The sequence below is a fragment of the Natrix helvetica genome (genome assembly GCF_964273705.1).
Source record: "Natrix helvetica genome assembly, chromosome: 2".
Classification (NCBI taxonomy): Eukaryota; Metazoa; Chordata; class Lepidosauria; order Squamata; family Natricidae; genus Natrix; species Natrix helvetica.
Window position 1 is genome coordinate 134,849,465 of NC_138552.1, and position 15,259 is coordinate 134,864,723.

Below are 15,259 nucleotides of genomic sequence, written 5' to 3' on the forward strand. Positions count from 1 at the left end.
CTAGTCCCCTTGTAGCCATGAAAACTGGCTGGGTGACTTTGGACCAGTCACACACTCTCAGTCTAAGCCAACTCACAGGGTTCTTCTTGTGGGGAATATAGGAGGAGAAAGGAGTACAGGTAGTCCTCAACGTACGATCACAGTTGAGCCGAAAAGTGAGACAGTTGTTTAAGTGAATTTTGCCCCTTTTTATGACCTTTTTTTGCCACAGTTGTTAAGTGAAGCGCTGCAGTTAGTTATGCGGTTGTAAAGTTAATCTGGCTTCCCATCGACTTTGCTTGTCAGAAGATCAGAAAAGTGGATCCCATGACTCTGGAACACGGTAACCGTCATAAATATGAGTCAATTGCCAAGCCTCTGAATTTTGATCAAGTGACCATGGGGATGCTGCAGTGGTTGTAAGTGTGAAAAATGGTCGTAAGTCACTTTTTCAATGTCATTGTACCTTTGAGCAGTGACTAAATGAACTGTTGTAAGTTGATGACTATATTAGGTATGTTTGCGGTCTTGAGCTGATTTATTTATAAAAATAATAAAGGCAGGGTGAAAAAAAAACAAAACCCGAACCCTTTTCACCAAATGGTCATTGGCTTCTGTTTTGCGTGTCCAGTCCCAAGTTAAGCTCATCTTATAAATTTAGTCCAAACTTTTCATTGCATTTTTTTTAAAGACCCGTTGAAACCTGAGAGCACCTCCAGCCATTGTAGCTGGATTTACATGTCATGCAAAATCACGGTGGTATTTTGGCTTCAAATGAAGGACTGCAAACTGCAGTTTATGACTTTAGCTGTGTGTGTAAGCAAGTCATTGTGGCTTGTTCAATAAACCACAGTTAATTACTAAATTAAATTGTTTTATTATAAAAAGGTTTTCTGAAAATCCAGCGAAATTAATTTTTTTTCTGTCATGTTGCTCGGAAAAAAAGGACCTTTTTCTCATTTACTTGTGAGTCTGAGTTTTTCAGCAATGCGGTTTACTTCTGGTTTGGTAGAGTAAATGTTATATTGATCATACATTCAAGTTTGTTAGAACTAGACTTCCCAAAATTTCACATCAGTTTGGTCCAAAATTTTTGAAAGTTTAATCCCAATCTTTTAAATGAGCATCAAATAGGGAAAGGTTGCTATAATATAATGCGCGCTGCACATGGACAAGTGAGAGCGTTTTTTGCATTTGTGCTTCAGAGCTTCATAGATTCTTTGGGCATCAGAGTCATTACAGGTAGTCCTTGATTTATGACCATAATGGAGTCTGCCCATCACGGTTGTAAGTTGTGACAGTTGTAAATTGGCTCACTTGTGTGACCGAACTGATTTTATCACTTCCTTTGAAGCAGTAGTCACCTCCATTATCATAAATTGACCACTATGCTTGTTAATCGAATGCCACAGTCATGAAGCAAACCCATGGTTTGCTATGGGCCAGTTTTGCTAAAAAATGATAGTAAATGCTTGGAACTTTGTAACTGAGTCATAGGTACCCCCAGGGAGATCTGTCGTAACTTCAAACAGTTGCTAAGCGACTGGTTGTAAGTCAAGGATTAACTAGAGATTTGTTTTTGTTCCCTGCGCTGAATTACACAATTCATTGAAAAGCATCAAAATAATAAATGGGTGAGTGAAGCATCTTGCTCCGATAAAACACAATTGACAAGACCAACCTGAAGTGATCTTGTCAGATCCACCATTCTCTAGTACAGTGAAAGATGGACAGCTGTATATTTGGAAATTAACAGGAAAACTCACACCAGGGACCTTTTACAGCCCAGTGATTTTAGTGCAGGGGTCCTCAAACTATGGCCCGGAAGCCGGATATGGCCCGCCAAAGCCATTAATCTGGCCCACAAAGGACCACAAGGCTGCCCCACCCACATTGCCCCACCTATCCACCAGCCCCCACCCACTTTCTGGAGGCCAAAAATGGGATGCATGGAGGCCTCAGGAGGCCAAAAACAGGTCCATTTTAGCCTATCCAACAGAGAGAGGGGGGGGGGAGAGAGAGAGACAGACACGCCCCCCCCCCCCAAGGCAGCCACACCACTTCACTAACCTGCTTTCCACCCCCAGGAGCATAACAAATTTAAGTTTGATTTGTGTGTATTGTTTCATGGACTGCCAAATTGGCCATGCCCACCCAATCACATGACAACCTAGCCACACCCACCTAGCAGTCTGGTCCCCCCAACAGTTTGAGGGACCATGAATTGGCCCCCTGTTTTAAAAGTTTGAAGACCCCTGTTTTAGTAGTACGATGTGACATTTCATGGCTGCTTCTCTTTGATACGTAGTCAGAGGGAATTTTCAAGACTTTTAGAGCTTATGTGCAATATAAATTGATTTTGCCAATTTGAGTCAACACTATTATTATCTTTTTTCAATTATAGGAAGGTTCAGTTAATAGTAATACATTTTATTAATGCAGAAATAAATTTGAGGCTTCAATTTAATTTTGTTCCTTTTGGTTAGTGCAAACATATATTCATGTTCTCATCCATCCACTCTCTGAAACATACATCTCTCTCTCCTGACTATTAATAGTCCCTTCTATAACTTTATGCAAATGAGGGGAAGGGGTGAGCCCACCATGGTTTTCAGGATTTGGTAACTATTCTATCCTGCTTGGAAATCAATGTCATTAATTCTAGATGCTGCATTAACTAAAACAATATGTTATTGTTCTGTGAATAGTATGATTCCCTGGATGTAGGTCCTTTCTTCTGCATAAGTCTCTATGGGGCACTAAAAGCAATTTGATGGCTTAATGGGCTCTGGACAAGCATGGAAGTGGGCAAATAAGTAGTGGTTGTAGGACATGAAGTTCTCCAGCTGGACAGAAGTGGGGGATGTGAGCTCTGAAGAGCCTCACATGAACCCTGTCTGACAAACCAACTCCGGGGATCCTTTTTTGGATCAGAACCCCCACTGGAGGCGGGGGTGAAGAAGAGCAACATCTCATCAGACCCAGAGGGAAGCAAGAGTCCCTCGCAGGTCGGAGATTTGCCTATGAATCGGAGTCAGGGCGGCAGCCTTCAACAAGGCTGACAAGATGCTGACTTTTTGTCAAAGTGAATGAAACAGGAGGGGAGTGGAAGAGATAAAAGACCTGGTAAGAAAATTTATCTAACCCACAACTATAAATTAAACCTGGAAAAGGCAAAGAAATCTTGAAAACATAAATAATATTGATGGTCAGATCGGGACTTTCTTTTCCCCCCAAAAAAACAAGGAAGAAAGGAAGGTGGGGGGTTGTAACACTCCCCCCCCCCCGAAGTTTCTTTGTTTGAAATGCTTTCGGACAGAAGAATAGAAAGTAGAGAAGTGACAAACCCACTCGATTATAAACTTAAAATTTGGTTGTGAATTTGAAATAGAAACCAATGTCCCGAAAAGTTTACTTTTACTTTGTTTGAATTCCTTCCAGTTAATGTAATCAAGAAAAAAGCAAGGCTTTTTACTGATAATGGATAACTTAACCTTGACTGTACAGGAAGTTTTAATTAACCAACTGCCATAAATCAGAATTTGGAAAAGCAGGAGGAAAAGAAAAACTTTTGGCTGATTACAAGCTTCTTACAAGTGCTCTTTAAATCAGAAGTAGGATCTCTATATTTACTATGGCAACGTATTTACTTAGTTGTTGGACAACATCAGCATGTTCCTCTCTTTGTTTAGTAACCTGCATAAATGATACTGCTTTAACTTTGAAAACAAAGCTATCAGGAGGGTAAGAAGAGTGTCATACCTTCGAGATGGGCAAGTTTATGAAACCTGGGAAGGTCATTCTTGTTTTGGTCGGACGCTATTCTGGGCACAAAGCTGTTATTGTTAAGAACATTGATGATGGGACTTCTATCATTACCCACACAAAGTAACAGCCAGTATGGGCAAGAAGAAGATTTCTAAAAGGTCCAAAATCAAGTCTTTTGTTAAAGTTTACAATTACAACCACTTGATGCCAACCAGGTACTCTGTTGATATTCCCCTGGACAAAACCATTGTCAACCAGGATGTATTTAGAGATCCTGCCCTGAAACGTAAGGCGCACAAGAGGCTAAAGTGAAATTTGAAGAAAGATACAAGACAGGCAAGAACAAGTGGTTTTTCCAGAAGCTCAGATTCTGATTTGTTTTCAACTGAACCAATAAATGTTTTTGAAAACCCTTTTAAAAAAAGAGGAGCATCAAGAAGGCAGCCCACATAACATGTGAGAATCCTTAAAGCACTGCTATCGTGTTCAAGTTCTCACCAAGTTAGAAATCTAGTACATCCGTTCTCCTCTCCAGGAAGAGATCATTTGGAGAATCTGCTTATTTATGTCAAGTCTGAAGCGGTAGTGGTATTTTGGCCTTGGTCGCAGAACTGGCAGCAACCCTGGCTGGCCATGCCCCCAAACTGGTTCCTCTGTTGCCGGCATGTTTTTTACTAATTTTTTCATGTTCTGTGCATGCGCAGAACAATTTACAGTCAACTGCGCGCACACGCACAGCGAACTGGCAGCAACCCACCCCTGATCTGGAGGGGTCCAAGTTAAGAAAAGCTGAAGTAGAATGTACAAAGCAAGTGATGTTCTCAGAAGGACAATAGTGTTTACTTTGCTAATTCCCAGACAGCGTTTTGCCTCGCTGTACCAACCCACATTGTCTTTGCTTCTTTTTTTAAAAGTTGAATTAATTTTGTTGTGAGTCTCTATTAGAAGGTTTCTCATGGGGCAACCATCTGGGTCATCCTGTTGTGCTGTGTTGTGACCAGTGAAGGCATTTTCAACAATTAACAAGGTATTGTGTGTTTTAACAGAAATCCTGACAATCAGAAAGCTCTGGGTTTGGAATTTTTTCAGTGTTTGCTTTTGGCTGTTTTGGGACAGTAGCAGTGGGGAGCAGGTGGTGGGGGAGACAACCGATTTTTAGGCTTTGAACATGTCAGCAAATTAGCAAGGGAGCACAAAATCTGCTGTAACCCTGTGCACGCAGACAGTGTTAGAAATGAGTGTGTGGGATCATACCAAACATGTATGTATTTGAACACGCGTGAGATGGTTTTTGTTTGCATAACTGGACACAAACATGATTCACGCCCTTCTCTTCTCAGGAGAGGGATAAATAGTTTGTATGTAGACTTATGAATTGAGAGTCATAAAAAGATACGGTTTGGAAAGTAGCTTCAAAGTCACCCAGTGTCCTCAAGATCTACAAAGGTATGGCAAAAAATCTCCCTTGAATTGAGCTTGATTCCTATTGACTTCGTAGATATTCCTGTGGTTGTTTCTTTGGCACCAGTGATATGGCTATTGCTTTTTCAGTTTGAGGCTTCTCCCCCCCCCCCCCCTCACCCCAGTCTTACCTCCATGTTTAGGGTTTTATTGAGGTGTTCCATCCATACCAAAGGTATTCAGCAGATTCTGACCAGTTCTGGAGAACCGGTAGCAGAAATTTTGAGTAGTTTGGAGAACGGGGAAATACCTCTGACTGGCCCTGCCTCCATCTATTCTCTGCCTCCCGAGTCACAGCTGATCAGGAGGGAATGGGGATTTTGCAGTATCCTTCCCCTGCCCCGCCAACCAAGCCCCGCCCACAGAACCGGTAGTAAAAAAAAATCGAATCCCACCACTGATCCATATAGTCACTAGGTCCAATGTTGCTCACCTTCCACAAGAAGAGGCAAGCAACAAGGTATTGTCGTTTGTTGAGGCAGAACCTACATTGGAGGATGCATATTAGAAGATTAGTAAACAGGATCTCTCTAGCCCTTTGTGCGTGCCTTTGAGACAGTCTTCCTATGGTTTCATCGTCCAGGGACTTTCTGCCTCCTGTACTTTCTCCTCCCAGCCCATTTCTCGCCCACGCTTTGTTTATTAAACAAGGCTACAGTAACATGTTTCCCATCTATCAGGTCCCTCAATGCAGCATTTCTGGAAAGCTTACAGCGGCAGAAATCTTGTATGACAAACAGAGCAGAAGAACTATCTGTGCTCAAGTTGTAATGGAAAATTGATGTGTCTATTTAATACCCAAAGAGGGGGAGGGGGGGAGTCTTGAAGGCTATGATTGGAAAGCTTCAGGAGCAAAAAGCCTGGACAATCAATATCCCCCCCCCCCTCCAAAAAAAATATTTCTATAATAAGAGCGTGTTTGCCAACTCTGAAGATGTTTGACCAATAACAGCCACAAGTGTAGAGAGGCATCTGGTATCTAAATCACACTGTACAAGCTAGCAGAGTGCATGCCGATGTAGTTTAGAAAAAGTCAGCCAAAAATGCCAACAAGCCAACAAAACCAGTGATTAAGGTACAATGAGGGAAAGTGCAAAAGAATTCTTGTTGGTATCAGAACCACAAATTATTGTGAGGTGCCTAGTGTTCTGGCAGGAGAAATCCAAGCTATCCATCTAGTGCTTCAAGCCATCTATCTGGCAGGAAGGATTTCCCACGAAAAGAACCTCAAACTTTGGTTGTTACAGAGCTGTGCTCTGAGGATTTCCCAATTGCCACTCTCTTCTTGTCCTTCTTACTGAGGAGATTTTGGTTTAAATTTGGACTAAATTCTGTCCTTGGAATCTGACTCATTTCTAAATTACTTATTTTTTTGCAAAATGTTTTGCTGCCTATGTGAATAGCATAGATGAGTGTTCCTTTTCCAGAAGTGAAACCATCTGGAGTGGTGGTGGCATTTCTCATCCATTGGATTCATAATCCCCCTTTTCCCATTGCATTTCAAGTGGTAGGCTAACTTCAAGTACCCAGAGCAGGTGATGTGCTTCTTCACAGGTACCCTACTGCTGTCCTCTAGCTGAATCTAGCTTTTGCCATGACTTCTTGGTATAGCATAGTTTAGAACAGGGGTGTTAAACCCAAGACCCGGGGGCCAGATCCGGTGTGTGTGTGTGCTTAGATCTGGCCCTTGGGGCTGAAAACAGCGAAGGACTGGCCTGCGGTGCCTCTGCAAGGAAAAATGGAGCTTGGGAGGGCCACGGACAGCGCTGGCTCTTCAGCTTTGAAATGGAGATGAGCACTGCCCCTTAGAGTCGGGAACGACTAGCACATATGTGCGAGGGGGAACCTTTATCTTTTTAGCTTTATGGAGATGTCATCACTGTCATGGAAAAGGATTGGGAAATTATGGGGGGGAAACCAGTTCAACCCCCAAATCTCATTGCTGCTGACATCATCCAAGAATTACATCATTTGCTTTCTAAAATGCTATTAAAATATATACTTGGTCATATTTGGCTCATCAAGAAATATTGATATGGCATACCTTTTTCCTGATTGTGCTAAACTTTTGAAAATAGGATTCAGATATTCTTCACATTTTCTTGTTTTTAGAATGTTATCAGGAGTGAATGTTCTTTATGGAACAAAGAGACTTGTTTTTCTCAAGGTCAGCTAATTGATAGGCAGAAACCATTAAGTCTCAATCTGCAAAGAAGTGTCTACTCAAAAAGGTTTTTTTAAAGTTAATAGGCAGGAATTTATAGTTTCAATTGAAATCACCAATATTTGGAATATGTAGGGCAGTGCACGTCTCCCTTGAGTTTCTATTTGGAATCTGAGTTGGTTTTAATGTTTTGAATTTGACTTAAGTGTTAAAAGGGTCTGAAAATAAGGCCCATCTCTCCTGGAACATCATTAGCCCCATCCAAGTGTGTAGTGTTTGTTTCTTTTTCTATAATCCTTGCTCAAAAGTCAAGCCTGAATAATCCATTGAAAATACAATAAATCCCATCTGACATTTTTACAGAAATGTTTGGCCTCTGTTAGAAATAATATTGTTAGATCAATGGTCTTGTTCAGCAAGGGCCCATGATTATGAAAAGAATACATAGAACATGTTAAATAAATAATTCTATGAATATTTCCAGTTGGCCAATTTTATTGATTTTTCCTCCTGTAGATAAAGTTCATGAAATATACATTATGTTTATATCATACACAGTCATAAAAGATATGAAACTCCCTCTCTCCCTCTCTTCTGTTTTTGTGTTTTTGTGAGTGTGAACTTCATTTTGTTATATTAGGGATTATTTTTCCTATTGCCCAGGGCCTCAAAAACACAGAAATTGGCTTCGGAGTCTCTGAGAAGACCCACTTATTGCTAGTGAATCCCCTTTAAAAGAACAAAAAAGGCAAAAGCTTCAGAAGGCCAAAATAAACACAACTTTAAGCTAAAGATTTTAGCAATTCACATCCTCCTTGAGGATTGCAATCATGCTGTTAAGCCTCAGAGCATATAGTTCTGTGATTACAGACTGATGCAGTGCTGGATTTTTCTTTTTAAATAATGCTTGATTTTCAGAAGCAAGATTGCTATTTTAGTGAGGAGCAATTGCCCACTGCCCAACCAAGAAATATAGTAAGTGGCCTCTCAAGAGTTGTTTTTTTGTCCTCACCAAGAAAATAAGAGCCATGATGGATTGTCTCACAGGTCAGTCTGGAAACAGCTTTTCAAGTCACTGCTGTTCTGTAACTTTGAACTGAAGGACACCAATATCCTGTCCACCAGGGTGAAATCCACTTACCTTTGCTACCAGTTCAGTAACAGTGTGAGCGTGAGCGAGCGCTTTGCTCGCACACGCCACCTCCGCTTCTGGACCATCTGTGCATGCGCAGAGCGTGCCTACAAAGGTAAGCGAACAGCGGGGGGCGGGGGGAATCTGCAGGAAATCCTGCTTTCTAGCTAATATAAATCGGTCATCACAACTGATCATCAGAAAAACTGGTTCACCTGAACCAGCAGCTTTTTTTTTCTCACCAGTTTGGGCGAACAGGTAGATTTTTACTACCGGTTCAGACAAACTGGTCCGAACCGGTAGCCTTTCACCCCTGCTATCCACCATAGCTCAAAATCTGGATGAATGATTTTGTGAAAGAGGTTTTCCTATGTTACTCTGGACCAGAACGACTGAATGGAACTAATTTCAGCTGCTGCTCAGATTGGTGTCTACTCCCACAGAGGGGTGGAAGACCTAATTCCTTTAATCTTGGAAGACATGCTACATGTCAGAGTAGGTGTTTTCCAGAAAATGACAGTTTTCGTGATCTGATAAAGTTGATCAGGGGAAAAATGATCCCCTTTCTCATGCTGCGGACTTCACTTGGAGTGTCCCTTTGATTTGATTCGCGTCCCAGTGATTTTTGTGTATCCACAGTGGAACTTTTAACGTACAATTTCTTTTTTAGGAAATCATTTGCATACTCCACCAAAGTGATTGCAGATATTAACTTAACAGATTTGTAGGAAATAAGAGCAGGGTGGATGTCCAAAAGGCTGGCAGTTTTTTTCTAAAGTCGTCAACTCCATCAGCATAGATTTCTTTATAAAAAGTGTAGGTTCTGTTTTGGCCACAAGCAGGGAACTTGTAGCTCTCCAAGTATAATTTCTGGCAACTCCTTCTAAAATGGGCATTGATGATGGAATCTGGGAACTAAGAAATTATTATTGTCCTTGTTTTCAGCAACATTTGGAAATAACAGGTTTCTGCCCCAAAATTTAAGCATAAAGAATTATATATGCAATTCTAACAGAAGCAAAATATTTATCGTTTGCAAAGGACAAGGTAAGTGAGGGCTACATCATCACCATTATGAGAACCAACAAAAAGTAACAGTTCCATCTATATACTAAAAATAATTCAAGCAAATAATAGAAATCTGCATGAAAAGGCTTCATAGCATAAATTGAGACCCATATCATCTGGAGTGCATGAGTTTCCATTCTATTAAAATTTAATGTCAGCCAGCAAACAAAATGCTGTGAAGATAGCATCAGTGCTGTTCTACTGTTTATGCGTCTCTTTTTTTTTTCAGAAGAAAAGAGCGTCCAGAAAACTCGTTTGTGTGAAAGCCGTGCAACTTTGCCACCAGAATAAAAGATATTTCTTTCATTGCCCTATGTTAAGGGTGTCAGGCGCAAGGCCCGTAGGCCGCATCCAGCCTTCGGGGTCTTTAATTCTGGCCCACGAGGCAGCAGTGGAAATGGCAAGAGACTGGCCTACAGTGCCTGTGCCAGCGAAAATGGAGCTTGGGAGGGGCGTGCGCTAGCAAAACAAACTAAAAGCAAAACAAAATGAAAGGATGCATTTGTGCATCCAAGAAGGGACAGGAAAGGAGAAAGGGAAAGACAAAGAAAAAGATGGGAAGAGACCAAGGAAGGAAAAAGAAGGAAAGAGGGGAAGGAAGAAGAAAGTACAATGAAGAGGGAGGTGGGAGGGAAGGAAGGAAGTCCTGCCTTAGCCCTTGGCCACCAGCAGGCAGCAAGGCTCCTCTGGCGGACAAGGGTTTGGCGCTCTCCCTGGTCTCACCTTCCTCTACTGGAGACAATGGATTCACCCCCAGCCATGCCCGGGCAACCACTGGCTCCCCTGAGACGAGTGATGTCGAGCTGGCCACGTCCCCCAGCCACGTCCCCCCCCCATCCTCCTTGAGGTCAAGCACAACCCTGATGAAATCGATGTTTGATTTGACACCCTGCCCTATGTGATACACAGAAGTAATGAACCTCCACCCTTTAATTGATCAGTTCTTTTCTTCTTTCCTTCATTGGTTTAGACCAGTGGTCTCCAACCTTTGCGGCTTGGTGGCCCAGCTGGGGGGGGAGAGGGGAATCGGGCTGCATGACCAGCAGGCTGGCGCACATGCACACGCAGCTCGACTGCAAGTTGAGGTGCGTGTGCATGTGGGTGCACTCTGGCCCACCACTAGTGCGAGTCAATCGTGCTGGCCCACAGCCTGGTTGTGAACCAGCCATGGTTGGGGACCCCTGGTTTAGATAATTCCCTACAGTTGCATTGCTCAATCATATTGATATACCTCCAGTCTAGCAATTATATTCTTAAGGGAAAATTCGTCATGAACTGTGAATAGAATGAGAAAAATACATTATTATTTTTTTATATTTTAATTTGACATTTATATAAGTATTTGTATTAATACTTAATAACAGTTTCCTGGTGAAATCATGAGAAAGTTTTACACTATTTTGTTTTAGTGTCTTCTGGAGAGAGATATATACTCTGCACATATTCCATTGCATTTTTGTTCCCTAATAATTTTGAGCTTACGGTTTTTTTCTGAACATTAAAGTATTATTGCTGATTCCAGAGTTTTAGCTTAGCTAAAAACAGTTTTGAATCAATTTTCAGTTGGTTGTGTTCGCGCTTAGAATTATTTCAGACATAAATAATATATCCTTTTTCAGTTTTCGTGGTTTGGGTTTCTTCTGGACGGTGCCTCCATTTTCATCTCCAGGGGCTGTAGTCACCCTTCTTCAAGTATAAGATTTTCTAGACCCAGTTTCATTGCTATTTGCTAAGTTTTAAAGCTCCTTGATTAGGATATTTTAGGTCCTAATGAGTATCTGTGATGTTGGGCTCTGAGTGCTGGTTCAACTGAATGTTTTCATCTAGTGCCTGAAAATAAATTGGTATGTTGAGTGGTTGAGTTGCTTTGGGCTGCTCAGAGTAAGCTTTCTTGGGCCTATAGCCTGTCTGTTACTTTGGACAATTTCCAGTTTAGTTTGTACCTAGTATACTCCCAGTCAATTCTAGATTACAGCAAGTGTACATATCACTTATTTCAGCTTGGGGAAAAAATATGTAAACTGGCAAAAAAAGAGGGTGGAAAATAGGCAAAAGCAAGGAGAGAGACATATGCAGTAAAATGAATTTGTATTGTTTATATATATTGCCAGCTCTTTGCCCATTTCTTTTCATCTTTGCAATCCAGTCGTCAACACATATACACCATGTGTTCTTAGTAATGTATATCTTAACACATTTTATCTTCTTTTCCAGGTTTTTCCACCATGTTTGGAAAGAAAAAGAAAAAGATTGAAATTTCTGGCCCTTCCAATTTTGAACACAGGGTACACACTGGATTTGATCACAGAGAACAAAAATTCACCGGACTACCTCAACAATGGCATAGTTTGCTGGCAGACACAGCAAATAGGCCAAAGCCTATGGTGGATCCTTCATGCATTACACCCATCCAGCTTGCACCTATGAAGGTACCATATCAGCTGTTTCCCCCCCCCCTTCATTTTCTTGTCTTTGTGATAACTTTATTAGATTTTTTTTAAACTAGAAAGATTAAAAACTAAAAGAAATCAATAATTAAGATTGAAAAGGAAAAAGAAAAGAAAGAGAGAGCAAATAGTTCAGAAAGAAAAGAAAGGGAAAGGAAATATAAAGAAATGACTTTCGATTTTCTTTCACTGGTAGGTATAGCTATACATTTATAGGTATAAATTTAAATTGACCTCTTTCTCTAGGAAATAATATTCATTTTCTCCATTATCTACTATTTTTTTAATCATCAAACTCATATGTCATCAAATATATGTCATGTGTTTCATTTTCATGCAAAAAGGGTTTCCAAACAGCATTACAAATAATTTCACCTTTTCACTGTCAATGTTGCCATCTCCACAACTTTCATTGTCTTCACCATCCCTTCTTCCATTGTGGGTCATGTCAACCCTTTCACCATTGTGTATATAGAAGTCTCAATGCTGTTATTGCATATAAAAACAAAGTTCCATGGTTGGTTCCCACCTTTTTGTCAATCAGTCCCAAAAGAAACATCTCTTGATTCAGTTGTATATTAATCTTTAAAATCTGAATTAATGTGTATTTGAATCCATTTTTTACATGTCCACCAAGCATGATTAAAAGTCCCCTCAGTCATATTTCCAACTTATATTCGAAGTGCCTTTATATATTTTAGACAATTTTTCCAGGAACAAATACACCAGTGAGACATAATTTTATAAAAGTTCTCTTTAAGGTTGTAAACATAATGTGGCACATAGTCTCCCATTGTTTCTTTTATATATTATAACCCAAATTTTAGCTCATTTTATTAAATATTCTTTCACTTCTTCTGTGTCACATTTTAATAAACATTTTATGCATTTTAGAAATAATATGTTCATCATTTGTACCATCTGTTTCAAATTCAGCCTTTTTAAACTTCATTCCATATCATAACAAACTTTTTTTAAACAACATGCAATTCATATTATTCATATTTGTCAAATTAACACCCAAATATCTTACCCTTCTCTCAATCTTGACACCCATTCTATTCATCACTTCTGTTTGATCTAGTACCTTCATATTTGTATTAGCTTTCAATAAACAGAAGTTATATCTTCTGTATATTAATCTTAAAAGTCAGCTAATACACTTTTCTTAATTTTCTTTGATGCCAAAAGGTTTATTGATTACACAGGTCATCTCTCTTTCCTCTTGTGTGAGTGAAATGTGAAGTAATATTCCAAAATGTGCACCTCTGTTAAATACAAAAATCTGTAATACATTAGAGATATGAGCTTTTATGCAAACCTTTGACCTCTCCCCTGTTATTCTGTCACAAATTGCAGATGGCTACCTTCTCGGGGTTCCAACTATTAATATCACTTGCCCTGGATCACATAAATCCTTAGGCAGGCTAGATTGAAATGTAGGGCTGAGCAACAGAAAATAGATAAAATATTATAAGCCTGTGTTTGATCATCTGGTTACAAATCTTACTGAGGTTAGTGGGTCTTATCTCTGAACAGACATCTATACATTAATGTTGTTCATGGATCCCACTGAAGGAAAATAAGGGACAACATCCACATTTGATACTAACTTGGGACCGATAACATAGGGTGCATGTACAGCTATCAGTTTCCCTGCTTGACTTCCAGGGCACTGTGCTTTATTTATTGTTTAAAGGCATTTTTATTTCATAGTTTAAAAAATGCTGGGTTGCCACAAAACTGAGTAGGAATGTAATTCTTTTCATTTCTTTTTTGCCATCTAATAATTTGATTAATTTTACACATAAAAAACAACATGAGCTAACAACGAAGAAATAAGATACAGAGTAAAGAGAGAATAGAGATAGTGCATAAACGTGTAAAGAAAAAGAAAGAGGTAGTGGGGGAAACACAGAAAGAATGATTTCTTCCAAGGATATAGGGAACACTTGCATTCAACTCTTAGTTTAAAACTGTAGCATAATGTCCATTTATCTTTTTAAATTTTAACAAACATCAAATCCATATGTCAAAATCTGAATTTTCTCGCATCTCCTGCAAAATGTCCAGAAAGAGCTTCCAATGAAGATGAGTCGATGAATTGCTTACCGTGATTTTTCTCTCAAGACTTAGGCATCGTTGCCAGTCATCTTTATTAGCCATTCCTCTATTGCAGGTGGTGTGAAAACATGCTTGGAGTCTGTGTGCGCACACCCATTGATATTCTTAGAAAATAAAAAAGGGTGATTGGTTTCAGACCAACATTTTGTAAATGTGCCTACTTGTCCAGAACAAAACAATTCTGTAAGATGGTAGTGACCACAACCATCCTGGAGTCCAAATCTCACCATTTTTCCTCATAGTTGATTATATTTTGTCACTGTTCAGGTTCTTTGTGACTGCTACTTTGGGAAGGCCTCACTCAGCTAGGCCTTCTATGCGTAGCCATTCTACAAATGCCCAGAACATGCTCTCAAAATGGCGTATTCCCCTTTTGGCTCCAAAATATTGGGGATTTGCAATTGAGTTCATCCAAATCCATATTCCAATATTCACCCCATTCAGATTAATGGGGAGATCTGATTTGGGACAAGCATTGTGGTTTGCATGCTCTTTACATGTGCAATCCTAAAAAGCAAATATATTTAGAAGTCTTCTACAAAGCTTGTCTGGGTATAGAAAATCAGAAAACTCGAGGGGGGGGGGGAATATGTTGAACCTACAGTAATGCTTGGATACATGCAAGAGCATACAGCGGTATATGTCTGAACTGAATTAAAAGTTGAATTGTCTCTTAATTGAGATTTAGCTTAAAACAAAGGTGTGAAATTTACCTGTCTCGCCCAAATTAACAATCATATAGAAAAACATAACACAAAGCCATGGCTATATAAATGGGATTTGGGGGTTGTTGTTTTCTTCTATATTCCTCATACACCAACAATTCTTTTGTAACTAAGTTTCATTTGGAAGAATATCTTCTCAACCTTGGCAATTTTAAAATTTGTGGACTAGGGAACTCCAAGCATGCTGGCTAAGGAATCCTGGAATTTGAAGTCCATATATCTTAAGGTCACCAAGCTTGAAAAACTTTGTTCTAAAGTAACATCTTATTACTTTCAGATTGAACTACCAAACTTCCTCCTTTATTGCTGTTCTTTTTTGACTCCGTAAAGATCTTATGTTTGATTTTGATTCAGTAAGTGAAAGTTTAAAATACCTCCTTTTTATGCAGCA

General features: G+C 39.8%; 1 protein-coding gene and 1 pseudogene across 10 annotated transcripts in view; both read left to right on the forward strand.

Moving 5' to 3' along the window:
* The window catches only part of PAK5 (p21 (RAC1) activated kinase 5), a 153,194-nt gene that overhangs the window by 64,094 nt on the left and 73,841 nt on the right, over positions 1-15,259 (forward strand). For all 9 annotated transcript variants that reach the window (XM_081941141.1, XM_081941147.1, XM_081941148.1 and 6 more), the window contains one exon: positions 11,787-12,001. In XM_081941141.1, the coding sequence (XP_081797267.1) occupies positions 11,787-12,001 (215 nt within the window). The remainder of the gene's footprint in view (positions 1-11,786; positions 12,002-15,259) is intronic.
* On the forward strand, positions 3,744-4,171 carry LOC309387697 (large ribosomal subunit protein eL27-like; annotated as a pseudogene). The gene has a single exon. The product of its transcript is annotated as a large ribosomal subunit protein eL27-like (transcript).